General features: G+C 39.8%; 1 protein-coding gene across 3 annotated transcripts in view; it reads left to right on the forward strand.

The window, feature by feature from the left end:
* Positions 1–26,169, forward strand: part of emid1 (EMI domain containing 1) — a 208,291-nt gene that overhangs the window by 26,143 nt on the left and 155,979 nt on the right. For all 3 annotated transcript variants that reach the window (XM_061906581.1, XM_061906584.1, XM_061906583.1), the window contains exon 3: positions 4,848–4,951. In XM_061906581.1, coding sequence (XP_061762565.1) covers positions 4,848–4,951 — 104 coding nt within the window. The remainder of the gene's footprint in view (positions 1–4,847; positions 4,952–26,169) is intronic.

Here is a 26,169-nt window from a genome sequence, read left to right on the forward strand (position 1 = left end):
CAAACAATGCTGGGAGGAGATCGATGCAAATGTAATCATGTAGCACGCACAATGTGTTTTAGCATCATACTGCGTGCACTATTTTGCATTTTATGTAGCACGTGTCGAAAGGATGTGCAAACGGAAAGTTCCAAACATGCCTAAATAGACCGACGATGGACAGACGAGAATCCTACACCCTGCCACGTGTGTATGTCAACATTTTGGATAGTATAAATAAAAAAATACTACACATAAATCGTCTATTCAGCAGCAACCTTTCATAATATTATAACTGTTCCATGACTTAAGACACTGATTAAAACAAATTCAAATGATGTGTTTTAGTGTCCTCTTCTATTTCCTAATTACGTTTGTTTTTTTCTAATATAATATACAGTACTGGCCAAAAGTTTGGACACACCTTCTCATTCAATGCGTTTTCTTTATTTTCATGACGATTTACATTGTAGATTGTCACTGAAGGCATCAAAACTTTGAATGAACACATGTGGGGTTATGTACTTATGTAAAATAACTGAAAACAAGATTTATATACATTTATTTGGTTGACCACTGACTAAAGAAATAATAAATTAAACTAAACTAATATTCTCGTTTCTTCAAAATAGTCACCCTTTGCCCCGATTTACTGCTTTGCACACTCCTGGCATTCTCTTGATGAGCTTCAACAGGTAGTCACCTGAAATGGTTTTCACTACACAGGTGTGCTTGAAGGGCTTCACGGTGGCAGAGGGGTTAGTGCGTCTGCCTCACAATATGAAGGTCCTGCAGTCTTGGGTTCAATCCCAGGCTCGGGATCTTTCTGTGTGGAGTTTGCATGTCATCCCCATGAATGCGTGGGTTCCCTCCGGGTACTCCGGCTTCCTCCCACCTCCAAAGACATGCACCTGGGGATAGGTTGATTGGCAACACTAAATTGGCCCTAGAGTGTGAATGTGAGTGTGAATGTTGTCTGTCTATCTGTGTTGGCCCTGCGATTAGGTGGCGACTTGTCCAGGGTGTACTGCGACTTCCGTTCGATTGTAGCTGAGATAGGCGCCAGCGCCACCCGCGACCCCGAAAGGGAATAAGCGGTAGAAAAGGGATGGATGGATGGTGTGTTTGAAGCTCATTGAGAGAATGCCAAGAGTGAGCAAAGCAGTAATCAGAGCAAAGGATGGCTATTTTGAAGAAACTAGAATATAAAACACGTTTTCAGTTATTTCACCTTTTTTTTTAAAGTATATAACTCCCCATGAGTTAATTCCTAGTTTTGATGCCTTCAGTGACAATCTACAATGTAAATAGTCATGAAAATAAAGAAAACGTGTTGAATGAGGAGAAGTTGTGTCCAAACGTTTGGCCAGTACTGTATATTAGCAAAATATTTCTTATAAAAAAACAACTTCTTGAAGTAGGCATTTTTATGCGTTTTGAGCATAGTAAGTGCACCCTCCCTCCCGTGCACTTTCAGTGGTAAAGTAAAAAGTGGTTTCATTGTAGATGCACTGCAGGACTGCTTCTAAAATGCCCATAAAAAGTGGTCGATGTCTGCTGCTTTTTTGAAAAGATAGCAAAACGCCTCAGGTAGGAGCATGATAACATGAATGTGCAGTAAATGTGAGTTTCTCTGTGGTGATGCCCTGTATAGTACATGCAAAATCCTCATTTAAATAGGACTGCACCACTTTTCCATTGCACACATCACGTTATTCCACTAATAGTAACGCAATTTTAGCGCGTGGTATTTGGATCTTAGTAAATCAGGCCCTAAGCATGTGTGTATGGGGCCAGGAATTTGGTGCTATGCCCCTGGTCACAACATTAGTTATACCTAGGAATGTCTGATAATATCGGACTGCTGATTTTATCGGCCGATAAATGCTTTAAAATGTAATATCGGAAATTATCGGTATCTTTTTCAAAAAGTAAAATTTATGACTTTTTAAAACGCTGCTGTGTACACGGACGTAGGGGGAAGTACAGAGCACCAATGAACCTTAAAGGCACTGCCTATACGTGCCGGCCCAGTCCCATGATACATATCTACGGCTTTTCCCACACACAAGTGAATGCCATGCATACTTGGTCAACAGCCATACAGGTCACACTGAGGGTTGCCTGATAAACAATTTTAACACTGTTAAAAAATATGCGCCACACTGTGAACCCAAACCAAACAAGAATGACAAACACATTTCGAAAGAACATCCGCACAGTTACACAACATAAACACAACAGACCAAATACCCAGAATCCCTTGCAGCTCTAACACTTCCGGAACGCAACAATATACACCACTCCGCTACCTCCTACCTCCCCACCCCAACCCCGCAGACCCCCAAACCCGCCCACCTCAAACCTCCTCATGCTCTCTCAGGGAGAGCATGTCCCAAATTCCAAGCTGCTGTTTTGAGGCATGTTTGAAAATAAATGTACTTTGTGACTTCAACATTAAATATGGCAGTGCCGTGTTGGCATTTTTTTTCCATAACTTGAGTTGATGTATTTTGTAAAACCTTGTTACATTGTTTGTTGTTTGCCCCAGCCGGGCATCACAACAAAATTAGGCAAATCAATGTGTTAATTCCACCACTGTATATACACGTTGATATCGCTATCGGAATCAGTAATTACGAGTTGGACAATATCGGAATATCTGATATCGGCAAAAAAGCCATTATCGGACATCTCTAGTTACACCTGCATAAATTCTTCTTTACATTTGATTTATTTAGGGTTAAAACATCCGACAGTTGTCAAGCTGATGCAAACTTTAGAAACAAAAATGACATGTTGAAATTATGCCTAATAAAAACAGTGCCAATCCAAATTGAGCATTATTGTCTTTATAAAGCCAGAATTATTGCTCTGATTGTTAAAAAAAACATTTTTTTATATTTCTAAAATTAAAAAATGCTAAATGCAGGATTATGCTTTAAAGTGAATCACAACTGTCAACCTTGTCGTTCGATAACACTCAGAAAACATTGGCGTGACGCATCCTGTAACCCGTAAAGTCAGGCGTAAAAAAACCAAAACATATTCAGTCAAAGGCTGGGCCCTGGAGAGGGGGTCCAGACTGAGGCCAAGGAAAAAAACAAACCTCATAGCCATAGCACACATAAACATGTGTGTAAGAGGGAAACATCAAAAAACACAAAGGACATGAACTACATGAAAAGAGCAGAGCTGATGCATCCAGCTGCCACTCAAGCAGTGCCATGTCTACATACAGCTACAAAAGTAAAACAACAACAAAAAATAAATAAATATTAACCAATAATATATATTGCGCCCACCCAATTGCACCATGCACAGAAAAGCAACCAAACAAAAACAATTTCAACTAGGGCTGGGCGATATATCAATATAGTCGATATATCAATATAGTCGATATATTGCGGGTTTGTTTCTGTGCAGTATAGGAAATTACTATACCGTGATATTTGAGTATACGCTCTCACGCAGTCGCTTTTTGCTGCTGGCATTACACTACATTCTCTTCTCACTCTTTCTTGCCTCTCCTTCTCACAGACAAGCGCACCTTCTTACATACGTCACTTACTGTCGCGTCATACGCCCTCGCATGAGAGGTAGCAGCATGGGTAACATTAGCTGTGATGCTAGAGTGGTAATACGAGAGAAAGAAGGTGCCAATCTGGTAACAAATGAAGTATTATTTCGTAAGAAAAACAGCACGGGGTCCATCGTCTGACGGTGGTTTGGCTCCAAACGGGATTATGTTTAAGTATGCGGCAAAAGCGTTGTTACAAAACGTAACGCGTAATGCTAATATGTAGCATAATTTGAAAAGTCCCCCGTTAGAGAATGAAGAGTGCTTAAACTGCATATCAACATCTCTGTTCGGTGCCACACCCACAAAATGCCGAAGAAACCATTTCCAGATCTTTTGAAAAAAAATAGTCAACAACAGAATTTAATAACGTCCGTAGTAACCTACCACATAGCAAAGGACATACACTATTTGATTTCCTGTTATGCAGCTCATTTTTATTTGACAGTTGTTGAAATATCTAGTGTGACATCATGCACAAAAGTACACTTTATTTGTTTTAAACTATTGTAGTGGCGTTCTGTACAAAAAGTGCACTTTAATTTAGTGTTTTGATATGTCATCTTAGTGACATCATGCACAAAAGTGCACGAATAGCTTGTTTTAAAATGTCTCTGACAATCTTGCTCTTTCTGTTTTGAAATGACATGAATGTTTGTGCCACTGTGTAATAAATACAGTTTGACTTAGTTGTGATTTTCCTCTCTGCATGAAAGTTTAAAATGAGCATATATTAATGCAGTATGAAGAAGTATGTTTTAATGTAGACACATAGAATCATCATACTGCTGTGACTATATGGATCAAGTGTTAATTCGAGGCTAAGGCAAAATATCGAGATATGTATCCTGTATCGAGATATGGCTAAAAAATATTGCGATATTAATAAAAGGCCATATCGCCCAGGCCTAATTTCAACACCCAAATACAATGTGGGGGTCTCTGCGGTGTTCCACGCCATCGTCTGCTGGGGTGGAGGGAACATGGCCAGGGACAGGAGCAGACCCAACAAAGCAACCAATGGAGCAGACTCCGCTCTCGGTCACCCCACTAACTGTCGGCCAGTGTCCATTGTGGGAATCCCTCATTTTCTGTCTTTTTCTGGAAAGTTTCCCTTATATTTAAATGCAACACATATGCAAAAAAAATATTAATTGGTTTCCTCCTTTTTTTTAATATATGGTACACAATTTGCATGCACATTTGCAATAAATAAACACAGGTGGGATCAGTTTTGAAACTGTATGGTGATGAATTACTAAAGTGTGTATTCGCTTGTGTTTTTCAGCTACAGGACCGTTGTCAGACCTTCCTATAAAATTGTATACCGCACTGTGACCTCACTAGAGTGGAAGTGCTGTCCAGGGTTCAGCGGGACCGCCTGTGATGAAGGTAAGTGCAGACAAGAGATGAACTCATCGGGACCAAGAAGCAAATTAGCGACATGGATTTAACATTTACTAATCATCTTGTGGTATGCATCGTTGATTAATCTTTTTGTGTAGGTTAGTTTTTATTTGGAACAGGTTTATCGGAGTACATGAGATGACAGCCCAAACCTAACCTTATTCATTAAAAACATCTCACAAGCTAGAACAGCTGCTCTCTGGATTTTCATACACCTGCTTATTGGAGCAAAAAGCCATTTCCCATTTTCAATTGTAATTCATCATGGACACAATCTGCACCCATGAGTACATATGCAAGTACCTTGGTTTTTGTTAGTAATCAGCTACAAAAAGTGAGACAAAAAAGACAACCAGAGCAATTCTTCTCATAAGAAATAGTGTCACTGTATCATGATCTCTCACAACAATGATCAGTTTCTGGTATTTAGATTTATTTCCTGTCCAGCACTCTTATTTTCATGTCCATTTCCTGTTTGCCTACCTTTTGCTATGAATTTAATCTGTCTGAGCGCTGATCAGAACACACCTGTTCCGGGTTGTCATTCAGGATTCTTTTTATACCAGCCCTGTCCTCTTGATGGGGCTGGATCATTGTGCTGTTTGCTTTGCCCAACACCTAAACATGCATAGCTTTCCCTAAGCTTCGGGTGCACTTCCCTGCTGCACTATTTCTTTATTTTTGGTCATATTTATATATATTTCTGCACTTCGCCTGCCGTCTCTGCCTCCTGAAGTCATGAATTTACCATGAATTGATTAACGTGGACCCCGACTTAAACAAGTTGAAAAACTTATTGGGGTGTTACCATTTAGTGGTCAATTGTACGGAATATGTACTGAACTGTGCAATCTACTAATAAAAGTATCAATCAATCAATCAATCAATCGATCGATGTAAATCACAAGTTTGGACCCCAGTGTTCTACAAATCCCGTTTCCATATGAGTTGGGAAATATAAATCCATTCAACCCGTTCCAGACACCCGTAACGATGAACACAAAACACATTTTATAAACAATAATGATAGTTATCCATGCATAAAACAATGCACAATACATACAAATAGAACAATTAACATTTGACAGCACTTTTACATTTATTGAACACTCTTGTTGGCAAAGACTGCGATGAGCGGGGATAGGAAAGAGCCACACAGACCTCACTTTTTTGTTTTGCTTTAAATTCAACAGTGTTTGTCACCTTCTTTAGCCAAGTACTGTCACTTGCAACTTTCCTTGGCCCCATGGTGGTTTATTTTGCAGCCATATCCTATTAAAAAAAGCGTACAGACTTGTGGTGTGACAAAAACTCAATTAGACTGAGTCATCAACACGTGAGATTCTTTGATAAACACTTGATTCTGCCGCAATTTTTGGTCATTTTATCGCAAGGATGGAGTCCGAAAACTAGGACAAACTTTTGGCAAAAATGCAGAATCCTACGAAAAGTGGAGTACACAAAAACCATGGGAAAGGTTCACAAAGGGGTGAGATTTCTCCTGGAAATGACCGGCTTGGTCCAAGTTGAAGGACCCAGCAGGTTGTCTTCTGTTTTGTGGGTTTATTTACAATCGGTGGTCAAGCTGAGTTGAGTTTGCTGTGGTCTTTGTGCATTTACGCACAGCATTAACATCGGGGTAAAGAAGGATGAGGTAAAGAAGGAGGGTGGGCGGGAAGGACGTTTTTCTGTGTCAGCAAAATAAAGTTAACAAACAAGCCAAACTGCTTTGTCACGATGCGTTCAAGGACCACTGAACAGAGTAAAAGGCCATAACGCCCGCCAGAACTCTCACATGAGCGATGCATAAAGAACACAAAACATGCAAAATAGTGGACTTTCTAACAGCACCTCTGTATTGTTTATTATAATCGTAATTCTAAATAAAGGATAAATAACATCAAGATATATATAATAAATATTTAAACTAAGAACAAAATGTGATTTAATCAACTTTTAATTCAGATCATTAATGTTATTATCATGGTATTATTAAATCATTCAGTCTTGTCGCAGTCTGAATATGACTCTTGAGATAACTAATTAGTATGTTAAATCATTTTTACATTGAGTTTGAATTTTTACTCTGAATTGAAATTAAGGTTGCATGATACTTTTTTCCAAGCCGAAACCAATAACTTCTTGCTTACACTATCAAGACCGATACCTTTAACGATAATTTATTTATATCTGTTATCTTACTCGCGTGGATTTAAGTTTAGTTTGTGCAAACCTGGAAGTAATAAAGGGTAAAAAAATGGTAGATTTGATTTACTGTACGTGTAGATTTGGCCTACCAAATATAAAATCACTATTATGGTAGAGCAGGGGTTTCAAACGTACGGCCCGCAAACAGGTTGTATCCGGCCCGTGGGATGAGTTTGCACAATATAAAAATTAGCCAAAATTTTTGAAAGAAAGAAACTGTTGTTCTAAATGTGTCCACTAGATGTCGCAATTGCAATTCTTTGTATCTTTGTAGATGATTGCTACATATGTAAAAATCATAAAACCACGTGATGTTAGTGCACCAGTCAAGAAAAATGATCAAACTACATAAATAACATCCTGTAATTTGATGTTATTATTTTTTTTATCTTTGATGGATTGAAAGTTAACACCAATGAGTTGACTGAGGAACATTATCACATAATTTATCCAGAAAGTATAAATAATGACAAATAAAGATAGAATACTATTAACCACAACATGTAAGTGTAAAAAAAACCCAACAACATTATGATTTGTACATTTTCAGAATGTCCTTGTTCTATTTTTAAACAAAGAAAACAATCCTATGTTGTTTTTATTTTTAAGTGATCATGCCGGGATTTTACCACTGCGGCCCACTTGGAAGTAGATTTACATAGGTTGGCCAGAGGTGGAGCACTTTTAAAAGCGACACACAGTCAATTTGAAAAATCCCTCCTTTTTGGGACCACCCTCATTTTGATAGATTTCACCACCAGGGGTACAAATGACACATTTTCTATTAGATGCAATGGACATGCACCTGGGGATAGGTTGATTGGCAACACTAAATTGGCCCTAGTGTGTGAATGTGAGTGTGAATGTTGTCTGTCTATCTGTGTTGGCCCTGCGATGAGGTGGCGACTTGTCCAGGGTGTACCCTGCCTTCCGCCCGATTGTAGCTGAGATAGGCGCCAGCGCCCCCCGCGACCCCGAAAGGGAATAAGCGGTAGAAAATGGATGGATGGATGGATGGATGGTTTTCCGTATTGGGACCATGATTTATGTCCTTACTTGTTCGCTGGTCCTCATATGGAAGGTACTTTTCCTTGTTGATGTCTCAAGGAAGGGTAGTTACACACACACATGCACGCACACACACACACACACACACACACACACACACATACACTGACTTCCTCTGGCATAGGCCCCCTTGTCCTTATTGTCTAGGAAGAAGGGTGGGGTGTCTATTTGTGTCGGGGCTTGACTGGGTGTAACATAAATTACCAGGCCTTTGGGACTCACAACACAGAAAAATGTAGAGTTTGAAGTGGTCATTTTTCCGGCTAAAAATAGATTTTATGTTTGAAGCTCCCACAGGCTGCAGGTTGTCGCCATGTGATCATAGCAGTCAAATTTGAAAATCTCAGTTGTCAAAGTTCACCAGCAGACAGCCCAGACTTTAACTAACAAAAGCGAAGAAGAGAGGAAATGATCCAATTAGGTTCTTGCCGGAGGAGATTCCCCTCCGGTTGCCATGGCAGCAGGAGGCTGTCAAGCCAGCAGGGATGCCGGGATTAGCCGTTTAACAGAGTGCAGTTTTTGTTTTGATCACAGGCGAGCGCTGAGTGGAAGTGACAGGTCCTATTCACGGGGGGACTTTACTCTCCTGCACCGTGGACGTTATCCAAGGCCACCGGGGCTTTGTTCTGTCCCTGCCATGCGAGCAGAAACGCTCAGACGAGCTCACGAGCTGACAGCACGCTGCCACTCGCCTCATTCACTGCTTTAAGCCAGAAATAAAAGATGGCCACACGGGCAAAGATATACAGCGGTGTCGAGTTTAAATCTCTTGCTAAGTGAAAGCTGCACTGGCAGTTCAATGGGTGCAAGTATGAAAGAAACTCTTAAAATCTATGTGTGTGTGTGTGTGTGTGTGTGTTGGGGGGATTTTCTTTGTCATGTTTGACCTACAGTAGAGTTTAACTTAACAGACGCGGTAGACAAAGTACAAACTGTCTGGACCAAACATTAATAACATTCTACTTTTGAGCTCATTAATCTCTTGGAAAGGCGGAACCATCGAGATTTCTCCGTCTCATCATCCCCTTTGCGCCGCTTGTCAGACTGTGGAAAATGTGTATGATCCGCTCATTTACTCACGCCGGCCTGCGTTGACCCCCGTCGTTCTCTCGTCGGGGGCCATCCCGGGTCGCCGCCGACTCCCCAGGCGCGGTATGCACTACATCAGGTGGTGTCAAACTCATTTTAGATCGGGGGCCACGTGGAGAAAAAGCTACTCCCAAGTGGGCCGGACTAGTAAAATCACGGCACAATAACTTATAAATAAAGACAACTGCAGATTGTTTTCCTTGTTTTAAAAATAGAACAAGCATTACAAGTTGACGTGGGCATATAAAGGGACAGCGTGGCTCAACCCGAGGGTCCCTGGTTCAATCCCCGCCTAGTACCAACCTCGTGTCCTGAGCAAGCGATTCACCCTTGCTCCTGATGGGTGCTGGTTAGCGCCTTGCATAGCAGCTCCCTCCGTCAGTGTGTGAATGTGTGTGTGAATGGGTAAATGTGGAATTAGTGTCAAAGCGCTTTGAATACCTTGAAGGTAGAAAAGCGCTACAACCCATTTATCATAAATATTTATTTATTAAATGTACAAAAATAACGTTTTTTGGTCGTTATTTATATTTTCTGGGTTATGTGAGAAATGTTCATCCGTCAACCCCTTGTGTTAATTATCAATCCATCAGGATAACATTTTTTTTAATCAAAATCAAATTACAGGATGTTATGTAGTTTGATAATTTTCCATAACTGATGTACTTTTAATTTTTCTGAAGGAACTCCTGAAGGAATCCATAATGTACTTTCTATCTATGTATCTATCTATCTATCTATCTATCTATCTATCTATCTATCTATCTATCTATCTATCTATCTATCTATCTATCTATCTATCTATCTATCTATCTATCTATCTATCTATCTATCTACCTATCTATCTATCTATCTATCTATCTATCTATCTATCTAAAACATGGGTGTCAAACTTTGTCCCGCCGTGTAATTTCATTTGGCCCTTGAGGCAATATCAAATTAACATTAGAGCTGGCCCGCCGCCGTAACACCACATTCACCGCTAATACTCATACTCGTCAACCCCCCCAATTTTCCCGAGAGACTCCCGAAGTTCAGTGCCCCTCCCTCCCGAATTTCTCCCGATTTCCACCTGGACAATAATATTGGGGGCGGGCCGTAAAAGCACTGCCTTTGGCGTTCTCTACATGTCGCCACATCCGCTTTTCCTCCATACAAAAAGCGTGCCGGCCCACTCACATAATATATGCGGCTCATACACACACACAAGTGTATGCAAGGCATACTTGGTCAACAGCCATACAGGTCACACTTAGGGTGGCCGTATAAACAACTTTAACACTGTTACAAATATACGCCACACAGTGAACCCACAGCAAACAAGAATGACAAACACATTTTGGGAGAACATCTGCACTGTAACACAACATTAACACAACATAAACACAACCATACAAATACCAAGAACCCCTTGCATCACTAACTCTTCCGGGACGCTACAATATACACCCCCGCTACCATCAAACCCCGCCCCAACTCAAACCCGCCGCCGAAAAGAGGCATTCAATTTGTATTTTTATTTTATTTGATATGCCATTGATATTTTTTAATTATTATCATTTTAAACTCGATTTTGCATGTCACTATAAAGTTATATAAGCCTTGCTTGGTCAATATTCAATGCAAAACTTGTTTGGGTCCCTATTAAAAGGATTAATTTGTTCAACCTCGGCCCGCGGCTTCGTTCAGTTTTAAATTTTGGCCCGCTCTGTTTTTGAGTTTGACACCCCTGATCTAAAACATCATGTGGTTTATTTTGTACAGATGTAACATCATCTACAAAGATACAAAGAATTGCTATTGGGACATCTAGTGGACACATTTAGTACAGCTGTTTCTTTCATTCAAAAATTTCAGGTCATGCCGCTGGGAAGTGCACAAGAAAAATGGCATAAAAAAACAAGACGTGGGTCATAGCCTAAAGTTAGCTTCAAAACATAACTGTAGCATAAGGCTGAAAAGAACTTAACTGTCGTCAAGGACGAACAAAAATCCTGCACGTACTGACAGGTTGACGTGGGGATATACTGCAAAGGTGAGTGATCAGTGGCTGCAGCAGGTGAGGACACCAATTAATAAAACAGAAACTGGTGTGTCTAATCAGCAGCACCTAGCACCAAGAAAGTAAAGTACTCTGAAAGCTGTTTTATGTGGATTTCGATAAATAAATGTAACTTGACACTGATCTTTAACTCGCACTTTCTCTATGTATTGCATTTGTATTTTAAATAGCTTTTCATTATGTGATTTCAATTTTATGTATGTTTATTTATTATGTAATGTTAATTGGGGATGCTAAATGTGCCATAAAGGGACTACAGACGGAAATTAGTATGGTGCTAAATCTATTGCATAAAAAGGAAAGAGCACTCAAACAGAAATAGAATCAAACAAAGGAGAGCCCATCCTATTCATTTCCACCGCTTGTCCCTTTCGGAGTCGTGGGGGGGTGCTGGAGCCTATCCCAGCTGCTCTCGGGCGTAAGGTAGGGTAGACCCTGGACAAGTCGCCACCTCATCGCAGGGCCAACACAGATAGACAGACAACATTCACACACTTGGGCCAATTTAGTGTTGCCAATCAACTTATCCCCAAGTGCATGTCTTTGGAGGTGGTAAAAAGCTTGAGTACCCAGAGGGAACCCACGAAGTCACGGGGAGAACATGCAAACTCCACACAAAAAGATCCCGAGCCCAGGATCGAATCCAGGACCTTCATATTGTGAGGCACATGCCATAACCCCTGTTTCACCGTGCTGAGCCCAACAGACATGTAACCATAGCCATCCGTAGACTTTAGAAGCATAAATCTGGCCGCATTTCTGGGTGGCTGGAAAGCTTTGCTGTATAAAGCCAATGTTTTAAAATGTTCCCTTTCTACCGGCGTATTTGCAGGGCATTTTTTGTGGGCGGAAAGCAGCAAGTCTTCTTCTGAGAGGCGTAACACAATCTCGCACAACCTATGGAAGCCATGTTTACTTACATTGTGAGCGCCGGTATGTTTAAGGGAAGTTAGGACCTCCTGATAGGAGCGCTTGATTTCTTCATCTTAACCACATAAAGCACCGTATGGCTAATCTCGCCTGATTGGAGCGTTTCTGAACTTTTTGTATTTATTTATCGGTGCTATGTTTTGGGGCTTCACGGTGGCAGAGGGGTTAGTGCGTCTGCCTCACAATACGAAGGTCCTGCAGTCCTGGGTTCAAATCCAGGCTCGGGATCTTTCTGTGTGGAGTTTTCATGTTCTCCCCGTGAATGCGTGGGTTCCCTCCGGGTACTCCGGCTTCCTCCCACTTCCAAAGACATGCGCCTGGGGATAGGTTGATTGGCAACACTAAATTGGCCCTAGTGTGTGAATGTGAGTGTGAATGTTGTCTGTCTATCTGTGTTGGCCCTGCGATGAGGTGGCGACTTGTCCAGGGTGTACCCTGCCTTCCGCCCGATTGTAGCTGAGATAGGCGCCAGCGCCCCCCGCGACCCCGAAAGGGAATAAGCGGTAGAAAATGGATGGATGGATGATTTTGCCCAGTTATTAGAATTACTGTCTTTGTTTTTCTCAAACAATTGTATGCAACAAAGGAGAATAAGATACTTTAAATATTGTGTCGATATTGTTGAAGCGTAGATAGCACTCACCATATATAAACAGAACGTTTTCCAATTTATACATGTGATCGGTATCAACAATGGTGTGAGCCGATCTCACTCGAGGATGATCTGTATCGGAATCGGCAGCATAAAACCCTGATCGGAACATTCCTCGTTTAGATCCAGAGGTGGGTAGAGTAGCCAGAAATTGTACTCAAGAGTACTGTTACATTAGAGATTTATTACTCAAGTAAAAGTAAGGAGTAGTCACCCAAATATTTACTTGAGTAAACGTAAAAAGTATGTTGTGAAAAAACTACTCAAGTACTGAGTAACTGATGAGTAACTTGTTCGTTTATTGATGACGGCAACAAGTAATGCACAAAAACATAAAACTAGCAATGAACCAATTCAGAGCCAGGAATAGCTCTTAAGCAACTAAAACCATAATACATATTAAATAATATACATTTGGTTTTACAGTGTATTGAAAAAAAAATTGAAAATTAATTTTACCTTTGCAACCTCATTATACTATTGGCTAAGTTTTATATTCATAAATGTAACTTTCTCAATAACCGACCTGTTTTTTGTGTCTTTAAAAAAGATTTAGAACTCTACATTAAAACGCTCTACCTCTAACAACCAAAAAGCTGTGAAAACGATGATTCTGTGTTCCAAATTTAAGTTATTTACTGAGATTGAGTGAGCCTATGGCTTTGCACTTTGTTTGTTTTGTATATATATTTTTTTTGCATTCTATTTTAGTTACTTTGAATTTACAACCCCCTGGCGCTGTTTTGTATGGTTTTTATTCTGTTTTGTACTGTTTTTGTACTTACTTTGATTATTATTTTCAACTGAGACACTGGTGATTTAGGGCTATATAAATAAACATTGATTGATTGATTGATGAATCTGTTTAGATCTAACATTCTCCCTAATGCTCTCCCTGACCTCTACTGCAAACCGGTGGAATCTGGTTTTCAATTTGGCCAACAATCAAACAAATTTATTCAGTTGTCCGTTTTTTCAACTGCACCTTCTGGCTTAAGAAAAGCCCTTTGTTGGCAAGCAAGAAAGATCTTGGAATGGCTATCCATGCGTTTATAAACTCTCTCCTTGATTGCTGTGACGCCCTGTATGTTGGTGTCAAGCAGTTATTTTATTCTAATGCTCCGTCTTTCTTGCACTGTTGTACAGCATGATGTAAAGGGCTTTGAGAAATAAAGTGTGATTGACTGATTTGAGTCGTCCAAGGCTCATAAATAAGCAGTCACTCGCTCAGCATCCAAGTCGTGTAAACTAGCACTTCATCTGACAGGCACCTTTCACATGCTGCCTCACCCAAACCTCATGACTTGGATGGAATTCAGGGCCATTGGTGTGATTACATAGTCCTAATTGTTTTCTACGAGGTTTGGGAGATATTGCCTTACCTCTGGACCCTAGGACAGAATGGCCTTTATCGCTGATTTAGTCCAAAGCACGGGGGGGGACTTAAGTATTTGCAGATGGAGGAAATTTCATAGCCTGCCAGGAACTGGGATTTAATGTATGCTTGGTTAGCTTTGGCATTCTGAGTTAAGTAAATGTTTGTTTTCAGATGGCATATCATCCAACACAAACTGCGGATATAATCCTCATTAACAGACAGTAGAGTTCATATCAGGATGAAGTTATGTTTGAAGTATTTGATCTCATCAGCAACAATCTTCTAACGTTTGTAATAGTTATCTTCTCTTCTAACCATGACACTAAGTGACACTCGATATCTTGGTTAGAAACACGCCAGTGAAGCTTATCTGAGGAGGAGGAGTCCGCCTGCTCTCCACACTTGAAGGAACGCTGACCGGAATTAGCACGGCTGTCAAAGCTCCGCCGCAGGGGGTCCTCATCAAGACGTATCTCACAGCCGAGCGGGGGCCGCGGTTTTCGGATGCAATTTGTGGGCATGGCCGGGAGGCTAAGACTCGTTGTCCTCAATAAACCGCGGAACGTAATCTGTGTTTTCACAGCTCTGTGCCGCCTTATCACGGCCCTGCATACTAAACCCGCCGCTTCAAACATTACTCAGCCGCGCTTAGCAACTGAAAAGTTGGCGTATGCGTGGATGTTACCGTGTGTGTGTGTGTGTGTGTGTGTGTGTATGTCTGGCAAAGCCAATGTGGGTTAGAAAGCGGGAAGTGATGCATTTGAGGATTTGTACAGTGAAAGATTAGGTGCAAGAGCAAGTGATCTTCTCATGGACCACACAGAGCATGGCTATAAAAGTCCTAAGATCTCTTCTACACTAACTAAGGTTATCCAGGGTAAATCTCACCTAACCTTATCCTAGTCCACACACACGCAAAGGTGTTTTAAGATCCCCTCCTTCCTTCCGTCCGCCGGCGCAACACGACCTAATACGCATGCGTAGTAGTCAACATTTTAGCATCTAGATCAGTGGTTCTCAACCTTTTTTCAGTGATGTACTCCCTGTGAACATTTTTTTAATTCAAGTACCAACTAATAGAAGGAAAGCATTTTTGGTTGAAAAAAAGAGATAAAGAAGTAAAATACAGCACTATGTCATCAGTTTCTGATTCATTGAATTGTACAACAGTGCAAAATATTGCTCATTTGTAGTGTTCTTTCTTGAACTATTTGGAAAAAAGTTATAAATATAACAAAAAACTTGTTGAAAAATAAACAAGGGATTCAATTATAAATAAAGATTTCAACACATAGAAGTAATCATCAACTTAAAGTGCCCTCTTTGGGGATTGGAATAGAGATCCATCTGGATTCCTGAACTTAATTCTAAACATTTCTTCACAAAAAAAGAGATCTTTAACATCAATATTTATGGAACATGTCCACAAAAGATCTAGCTGTCAACACTGAATATTGCATTGTTGCATTTCTTTTCACAGTTTATGAACTTAAATTCATATTTTGTTGAAGGATTATTCAATAAATATATTTATAAAAGAGTTTTGAATTGTTGCTGTTTTTAGAATATATTAAAAAAATCTTACGTACCCCTTGGCATACCTTCAAGTACCCCCAGGGGTATGCGTACCCCCATTTGAGAACCACTGATCTAGTTATCTGGTCAGGACACTCCTCACTATTTTACCTTCATCTTCATTGTCCATTCCTTTTTGGGAACTTTATATACTCTGGACCGAGACGTTGAGTCCGGGACATACATGGGGCGGTATGGCGTACCTAAGGGTTGCAGGTTCGCTTCCCGCCTCTTGACATCCAAATCACTGCCATTGTGTCCTTGGGCAGGACACTTCACCCTTGCCCCCGGTGCCGCTCACACTGGTGAATGAATGATGAATGAATGATTGGTGGTGGTCGGAGGGGCCGTAGGCACAAACTGGCAGCCTTTCTTTCGTCAGTCTACCCCAGGGCAGCTGTGGCTACAAATGTAGCTTACCACCACCTGGTGTGAATAAATGATGGCTTCCCACTTCTCTGTGAGCGCTTTGAGGATGTAATAATATATAAAAGCGCGATATAAAATCTAATCCATTATTATTATTATTATTACATGGTAGACAATAACTGCTTCAGTCTGCTTTGCCAGTCCTAATGCATTCAATGTTTTCTGTATTCGTTCCTCGTCGGCCAGGTAATACAAAGCACACGCTACCTTTCTTATCACATCCACGGGAGCCCACATTTTCGTTGTCTCTCCTTCGACCAATGGACGAAGTTTTTCGGTAAGTAGAATCACTGCTAACCTGGACATTTGAAAATTCTCTTGGCGTCTAAGAAGTGTTGTATCCCAAATAGCTGCGATCGCTTTCTTTTAAAGGGGAACATTACCACCAAACCTATGCAAGCGTCAATATATACCTTGATGGTGCAGAAAAAAAGACCATCTATTTTTTTAACCGATTTCCGAACTCTAAATGGGTGAATTTGGGCAAATTAAACGCCTTTCTGTTTATCGGTCTTTTAGCGATGACGTCAGAACGTGACGTCACCGAGGTAATACACCCGCCATTTTCATTTTCACATTACAAACACCGGGTCTCAGCTCTGTTATTTTCCGTTTTCTCAACTATTTTTTGGAACCTTCGTCGGTGTGTTGTCGGAGGGTGTAACAACACTAACAGGGAGGGATTCAAGTTGCACCACTGGCAAGAAATCTGCCGCCAGACCCCCATTGAATGTACCAAAGTGTCTTCACATTTGACCGGCGATGCTAAAACAGACATAGCACAGAGATGTATGGATAACCTGCAGATGCATTTGCAACGATTAAGTCAACGAAATCACAAAAGTGAGTTTTGTTGATGTTGTTGACTTATGTGCTAATCAGACATATTTGGTCACGGCATGACTGCCAGCTAATCGATGCTAACATGCTACGCTAATCGATGCTAACATGCTATTTACGCTAGCTGTATGTACATTTGAAACTAGATACCCACATTTAATGTGAAACAAACACCTACCAATCGACGGATTTAAGTTGCTCCAGTGTCACAAGATGCGAAAGTCCTGATCGTTTGGTCTGCACATTTTACCGGCGATGCTAATAAGGCAGCCATGCTATGGGCCACTTCATTGGGTACACCCATGCTATGGCCGAATAGCGTCAATAGCTATTCGCTCAATAGCTTCAATTTATTCTTCAATTTCGTTTTCGCTATCTGCCTCCATACTCCGAGCGTCTGTTTCAATACATGCGTAATCTGTTGAATAGCTTAAGCCGCTGAAATCCGAGTCTGAATCCGAGCTAATGTCGCTATATCTTGCTGTGGTAACCGCCATGTTGTTTGTATTGGCAGCACTGTATGACGTCACAGGGAAATGGACAGTCGCATCGCAAATAGCGAAAATCAAGAACTTTGAAGCTTCTTTAGGGATATTCCGGGAGGTGTAAAATTTTGAAAAAAACTTCTACAAATAATCAAGCCACCGGGAACTGATTTTTATTGTTTTTAACCCTTTTGAAATTGTGATAATATTCCCGTTTAAGATATTCATGTGTTATTTCCACAAGTGTCTGTACATGTAGAGGAAGGGGAAACACGGCATATCTGGATGACTCACCTCCATATTTTTAGTGTTTACCTCCTAGTGGAAACAGGTTATTATGAAGCTGGCTGTGGCGCGTTCTTTCTGACGTCACTTCCTGTGTGGGGCGTGGTCTGTCTGGCGTCACTTCCTCTCCGAACTCAGTTTTTAAACGATCCATGAGTCCATACAAAGCTAAGAGCCGGAGATTCAAGAAATAAACAGCGCACTTACCCCGTGTAAAAAAATATCCAGTTAGGGGGCCTTAAATGATAGTTTAGTATGGCTGAAACGGTGCTTAGGCTAAATAATTATTTGTTTAAGGAGTTATCCGGCTTGATGTGGACGGGGCCTAAGACTGTCTTTTAAAAAGGCGTGTTACTGCCGGGTTTTGTTTACAAAAAGAGGATTAATGTCACATTTCGGCTACAATCCCACCGGCATTGTTTTCACATGGCCTACTTTAGAGGAAGTCTACAAAGACATTGCATATCGAGGAAGGCAGTTGCAGAAAGGCTGCACAGCAGCTGATACTAAGGATTGTGTCAATGGCAAACGCAACACACGTGCTGGGTCCCAAATTTGAAGCAGTTGAAGTTGAGGTGAAGCGGGCTCACGGCTCCAAGAAGATGAATGACCGGCCTTCCCAGATCCACCAGGAGGGGGGAACTGTCCGGATGGTTCTTTATTAACAGACACTAGCCCATAGATAGATGGATGGATGGATAGATAGTACTTTATTGATTCCTTCAGGAGAGTTCCTTCAGGAAAATTAAAATTCCAGCAGCAGTGTATAGAGTTGAGATCAATTTAAAAAGTCAAAAGTAAATATTACAATAAGAATACAAATAGAAAAACAACAATGGGAAAAAAAGTAAAATAAGAATTTAACAAGGCAGTACTGACCACGTTATAAAAAAAAGTATTGCACTGTCCACATGAACAATATTTCAATATTTAAACTTTTTTTTTCTATACATAGGACCTGATCTACTAAAGGTGTGTGTGTAAAACCAGTGTTAAGAACCCCGTTACTTTTACTAGTAACGAGTAATCTACCGTAAAATCAGGACTATGAGCAGCTACTTTTTTCCTCTACTTTTAACAATGCGGCATGTAAGACTGTGCGGTTAATTTATGCATTTTTCTTCGCTGAAGGCCATAATAAAAATGAAAAAGTAGTTTAAAAAACAATCAAACAAAAAGGTAATACACTGAGAAGTTGTTTTACTCTTTGTGCTATGGCGTCATCTTTTGGACGAGTTTACTCACTGCAACTGCTGCAGTGTCCTTCCATCTAGAAGAGTTCCGCTCAGTCTTCTGGCTGTCCATAGCGTTTCTACTCGTATGGATTCTTCATTCATTACTCCAAGCAAAGTTTGGAAGTTTTCCAATCTAACTAAAACTGGTTATACTTACTAAGCCGTCCCATGTGTGATGTCTGTAGGAGTGTTTTCATGCATATTTGTACGTGCTATTGTAATGTTATGACACTAGCATCGTTAGCATTAGCTAATATGCTAACACATTTTCGAGTGTTTGATCAGCCGTTTTACTGCTGTGTTACAAACACTGTTTGGAAACAATTAAGGTATGTAAATAAACATTCTTTGAACGAAATTATTTTTGTAAAATATATATCTGCGGCTTATAGTCCAATGCGTCTAATATATGGAGAACAAATGTCTCTAAAATTTCACTGCTGGCAAACTACCGCTGGTAAGCTAAAACACTGCGGTGAGTAAAGTAATGAGTAATTAAAATAATTACTTTTTAAAAGTAATTTGCAGAACACAGATTAAAACACGTGCAAAGTTGATAGCACATGCAAAACCGATCAATGCTGATTACTACAACACCCACCATACCGGGAGGACAAGATGCAAATATGATCATTCAGCACTCGCAACGTGATTTATCAAAATTGAAACTGTTCTGTGGCTGTTGTTTTGCGTCTATATTTTTAGCACGTCTGAAATGTGCTTGCAAACTCACATAGTTATGCACAAATGGCTGTGAGAACGGAGGCTTGAAAGGATTGTGAGAAAGACTGTTCCATTTGTGTGTGTGTGTGTTTGTGCGTGTGTGTCAACATATTTAGACACATATATTTAGACATACAAATGTTAGACATATCATCTATTCAGTAAGGATATTTTATATGTAATATTTTATATCTGCGCTGCAAAAACTGAAATCTAAGTAAGATTAAATATCTCAAATAGGGGTGATATTTGCTTATTTTCTGTCTGATAAGATCATCCTTCTCACTAAGCAGATTTTATGCTAGTGTTTTACTTGTTTTGAATGTATTGGTCCTAAATTATCTCAGTTAGATATGACAGCTTGTTGCTGAGTTTAATGATCTATATTGAGTAAAACATGCTTGAAACTAAAATATCAAGTGTTGCAAAGCTGTGTCACCAACACTCACAAGTATAAAACTACTTTTTTAAAGTAATAATTTCTTATTTCAAGCATGGAAAAAAAAAAATCATGACTGACACAATTGTGTCTCATATTAAAACAGATGACAGCCAAATGGAATTTGCGGTTTTATTTTCAATGAAACAATAGAAAATACATACTCAGATAGTAGTACGGTTGTGATTAGTGAGAATATACTTATTTTATGGTATTTTTGGGTTCATTGAGGTTAGCTAATTTGACTTGTTTTGGAAAGTCTTGACAAGCCAAATTTTCTTGTTCTATTGGCAGATAATTTTGCTTAGTTCAAATAAAATACCCCTAATTTTTGTATTTTATTTTTCTCGTCTTTGAACACTGACTTTTTGCAGTGTGCTGGTGTTTTTTTTTAAATGTTGCTAATTTTTTCATATAAAAATCTTCACAGTAATACTGTGGCGTGAAAAAACGGTAAAAAAAATGAAAAATTGATCAGTGTAGTTTTTTGCGGGCACATCTCCCAAAATTCCCTGCGAGTGCTTGAGCTCTGTGTGTGTGATGTTATAAGAGATGGAGAACGGATTTTTTTTTTTTAGATATTTCCTGATATTTTCATTCAAATCAATCCATTTTTTTGAGTTATGTTGCTAACAGACAGACAAACAAACCGTTACGATAACACACTCTCGTTGGTCTGCGTACTGCAAGGCAAAGTGTGTTTTTCAAGACGACACATAAAGCCGATCAGAAGTTATGTTTTACTCCACATTTTTTTTTTAATAACATTAAATCAATTTGTGGTTTTTAAATGAATTTGTAATTCTGGTTCTAAGTCAGGGGTCTCAAACCAATTTACTTGGGGTCCACTGGATGCAGCGTCTGGGTGAGGCTGGGCCAGGGGCGTCGCCAGACATATTTCACTGGGGCACGTGCCCCACTGTTGATCTGCAGTGCCCCAGTAAAAATTTCACCAATAAAAAAAAAAAACGCTTCAGAGTTTTAAGTGTACATAACATAGACAACAGTGCACATACTACTTAATATGGTATTTGATTGCTACTGTATTCACTCCACGTAACAATGACACATGGCTAATTAATATGGTAATTTATTCACGTGTGGATCGAGACTTCGAGAGAGAGAGAGACAGAGAGAGAGAGAGAGAGGGGGGCTGCAAATCACTGCTGAGGTAGGTAACGTTAGCCAACAACAATTTGTTAATTACATTATTTTGATTTTGATTTGACTCAAACTGTAACTCCTAGATGGATTTAAGAAAGTTATTCGCCCGCAGCAGAGAAGCAGGAATGAGAGATGTAAGTGAAGTCCTAGCTAGCTAGGCAACATCATTGTCTTAAGTTGATGCTAAGTTAGCTAACGTTATTCCTTGTATCAAGACAAACATATTCATTTGCTGTACGAGCAGTCGGGGGAATTTCCAATGAACATGAAACATAATGTTGGTTATTGTCTGCTGGTTCTGCATCAATGATGATTTGGAGTAAGCATGTGTGAGTTGAGTGCTTCTCAAATGGTTTATCTTCAGGAAGAAAAACATTTTTCCATATCAAGTCGTGAGCCAAATTTTTAAATCATTCAAGTTTATTTCACAGAAAAATAGCACAGTAGACTTGTCTTGTTAATCGGTGTGACTTTGACTAAAATAATCTTGTTTTGTCACCAGAAAAATGGCTACAGCTAAAGCATCTGGTTTTGTTTCCAGAAAAAATAGTAACATTTCTGTATTTGTTTTCAGAAAGATGGCTGAAAATATCGGGTTTTGTTGCCCTATTTAGATTTTTTTTTATTAGATTTCCATGTCTGTCCTGAGTCCTCCTCCAACTTGTTAGTCGGTTTGCCTTTTGCTAAAATACTCACTAATATAATCTGGATTTGTTGCCACAATTTGATTTTTTTCTCCCTAAACTTTTTTTTTTCATGCACACATCTGACTGCGACTCACTGAAAATGACACACAACCCACTTTTATGTCACGACCCACCAGTTGGGAACCACTGGTCAACTGTATAACAGTTATTGTAATATTTCCATGTCTGTCCAGGGTGATTGACCACTTTGCAAAAATGAAAACGAGACGTTACAGTTTACTTCTCAGAAAACTATTCCCTGAACAGACACACAACAGTTGTTCATTTATTCTACTACCGTGGTTTTATTGTTTTGTGTATATTTGATAGTTTTGTGTATCTGAAATAGGATTAGCCACATTGCCATAAATGGAAATTCAATAATATAAAAGAACCCAGAGATGTAGCGGTGCTTTATTTTTTGTTTTACTTTTGTAGATGTTAAATCTGCAGATGATTACTGCAATATATATTTCAAAAAGATTCATTGCTCTTCCTTTTTGCTTTTACCAGTAGCAGTTTAGAAGTCTGGAGTAAAAAAGTGCACAAGTAGGTCAAATGCATTAGTTAATTTCAGGTGGTTAATCAAAGATTCATACAACATAATCTGATATGATTTCATAGTTTAAAGCACTATTTATGTATTTTTTATGATAAATAAGTGCTAAAAATGTTTTTGCTTGCGCGCTTTGCACGCTCACATGAATTATTTGTGCCCCAGGTGTGCCCCAGTACAGTATTAGGTCTAGTGACGCCCCTGGGCTGGGCCGCAAGAAAAGATTTCTTAAAAAAGATGTTGCATACTCTTCAGCATGTCTAGTTGTATAATGACATTTCAAATTGTATTCCTTGTGCACCACAACTTTCTCTGTGCAAATAAGACACGTCGTGGTGCCCCTGTGCTCAACAAAGAAATATTGCATCTCACACTTTTCCTGGAATTGTCTTTGCACATCACTAACCCTTCCCTTTACTACAAGCTTTGAAAAAGACATGTTTGGGGTTGTGGAATATATTTTTATTCAACCGACGCACGGAGAATAATGTTATTTCCGCAATGTGTGTCGTTCAGCTTTTCCTCCCTACAACACGACGGTCAGCGGATAACAGGAAAAGTACCAGGATAGCGAGCGCAAAAAAGTGACGGCTCCCAGAGTGTTATTCAGCGTCCTATAGAATTATATGTAGTGTTTGTGTGAGGCAATGCAAATTAAACAATAAAAAAAATTAATAAAGATTTGAATTGGTCCAGGTTATCAGGGACTGTTATTACTGACGGACAGGTGTCGCGGTGTGACTGCAGCCAGGCAAGTAATAAAAACCCTCGTCTCCATTGCAAGGTCTCTGTCGCTTTCACTCTTAGGCCACTTTTCCACTAATGCAGGGGCAGGCAACCCAGAACATTGAGTCATTTTGGACCCAAATTGTAACGTCTGGGTGGCATGGTGATGCGGTTCATTCTTCCTTGATGCAGATCGTGCTCGGACACAGCGTGAAGGTAAGAAATAATGGTTTATTTAAACTAAAAACGGACTAAGAACAGAAACACTGGCACTAGGCACAAAAGAGAAATCAAATACTTAGCGTGGAAGTTAGCTGGTTGCGAAACACAAACGGCGTGAAACACAAACTACGAAGCGAGAATGAGTGGACAGAAAAGGCGGGCTTGAATAAGTACGTAATCTGAAGGCAGGTGTGCGTCAAAAGCAAGGGACTGGTGAAACTAATAAGCAACCATGGTGACAGAACGAACAAGGAAGTGCACAAACAAACTCAAAAATCCACAAAACATATGATCCGGGCAGCGGACCATAACACAGATAACACAATGCTGACAATCGCCATTCATAGAAAACTTGCAGGCCGCGCTAAAATTAAACTTTGATATCAAGTTGGGGGCCGCAAAATAACGTCTCGTGGGCCGCTTGTCTGAGACCCCTGTTCTACGTAGAAAATGCACAAAGCAGCAGCGCGGACAAAAAAAAAGTTTGGTGACACTGGACTGCGAGAAACACAAGGAAGAATCTACTTGATAAACCACCATCTGGAAAATATATTTGATGCCAAAGATGCCAAGCATCAATTTGTAAGGTGTTCACATTTTTAAATGTTAAATTGTCAGCTAACTTTTCTGAGAATCACCATTTTCCAAATTGATATATGGTAAGATGCAATGCGTTGAGTTATTCCTTGCCCTGATGTTTGATCTGAATAAAGGATGTTATTGTGGCTTGTGCAGCCCTTTGAGACACTTGTGATTTAGGGCTATATAAATAAAGATTGATTGACTGATTGATTGATTAGATGTCTACTACAGAGGACACTGTTTCTCTTAAGTTAGAAGTTGAAAGACGCTTTCAGGATTTGGTGAGCGGTGCTTTTAGCGTGATCCCAAGGAAGCATAAATAGCAGACGTGCAGGTAAAAGTATATTCATTGGCAACAGGGAGGTGCACAGGAAGCTGACTAAAAAGTATAATAAGCCAGCCCTAAAGGAGGGACTACATAGAACTGACACGATGGCGAGGCATAATGGATGCGTGTTGCTACCCCAGGGATGCAAGAGGACCAGGACAGGCAGGAGTTGCAGCTAAGATTAGATTTAATACAAAAACAAAAATAATACTGGTACAAAATACAAAGAAAAGGCGTGCCGAACGCACGGAGAGCTATGCTAATAATTAGCAACGAGAGCAGAGTACAGGAATAGAGGTGCAGAGCGCACGCAAAGCTAAGGCGAGACTTAGCAATAGTGATTACAAAAATAAGAACCAACGTGCGTGTTGCAAGTAGCAAACAAACCAACCAGAAGGAACTGAGGTAGCAGGCAGGACTAAATACTAAAGCAATCAATGAAAAACAGGTGTGCGTCGAAAACAAGGGGAGGTGGAACCAATGTGAAACCATGGAGACCAGATAAACAGGAAGTGCTCAAACTAAGGAACGGGAGAGTCCAAAATCACAACAAGAACTAGGTAATGAAAATCAGGTGTTTTGGCAGGATATGGAGCAGAAAGTAAAGGTGCTTCAAAACAGACACCACAAATGAAATACTGACACAACAAAAAGCACCAGGACAGGAAGTGATTGTAAATATAAGTAGAAGCGAGAACACCAAACACAGGAAAACACAAAGATGACCAAACTGTCACTAAAATGAAATTATTGTTTTACATTTGTTACACTGGATGTTGGATATTGTCAGTTTAAAAATAAAATAATGATAACTTATATATATATATTTATATATATATATATATATATATATATATATATATATATATATATATATATACTTGTTTGTAGTAATATTTTGATTAGCATAATGTTAGTTTAATTACAGAAAGTCTGTTTATCCTAAACATTATTGCCTCCTCATTTTAAAGGGGAACATTATCACAATTTCAAAAGGGTTAAAAACAATAAAAATCAGTTCCCATTGGCTTGTTGTATTTTTTGAAGTTTTTTTCCAAATTTTACCGGTCCCTGAATATCCCTAAAAAAAGCTTTAAAGTGCCACTGTTCATTTTCCTGTGACGTCATACAGTAATGCCAATGTAATATAGCACAGCAAAATATAGCGACATTAGCTCGGATTCAGACTCGGATTTCAGCGGCTTAAGCGATTCAACAGATCACGCATGTATTGAAACGGATGGTTGGAGTATGAAAGTATTGAAGAAGAAACTGAAGCTATTGAGCGAATAGCTATTGACGCTATTCATAGCCATAGCATGGCCGAATAGCTGTTTTAGCATCGCCGGTAAAATGTGCGGACCAAACGATCAGGACTTTCGCATCTTGTGACACTGGAGCAACTTAAATCCGTCGATTGGTAAGTGTTTTTTTCGCATTAAATGTGGGTGGAAGGAAATGTAATATAGTTTCAAATGTACATACAGCTATAGCCTAAATAGCATGTTAGCATCGATTAGGTGGCAGTCATGCCGCGACCA

Source organism: Nerophis ophidion, linkage group LG07 (assembly GCF_033978795.1).
Source record: "Nerophis ophidion isolate RoL-2023_Sa linkage group LG07, RoL_Noph_v1.0, whole genome shotgun sequence".
Taxonomy (NCBI): domain Eukaryota; kingdom Metazoa; phylum Chordata; class Actinopteri; order Syngnathiformes; family Syngnathidae; genus Nerophis; species Nerophis ophidion.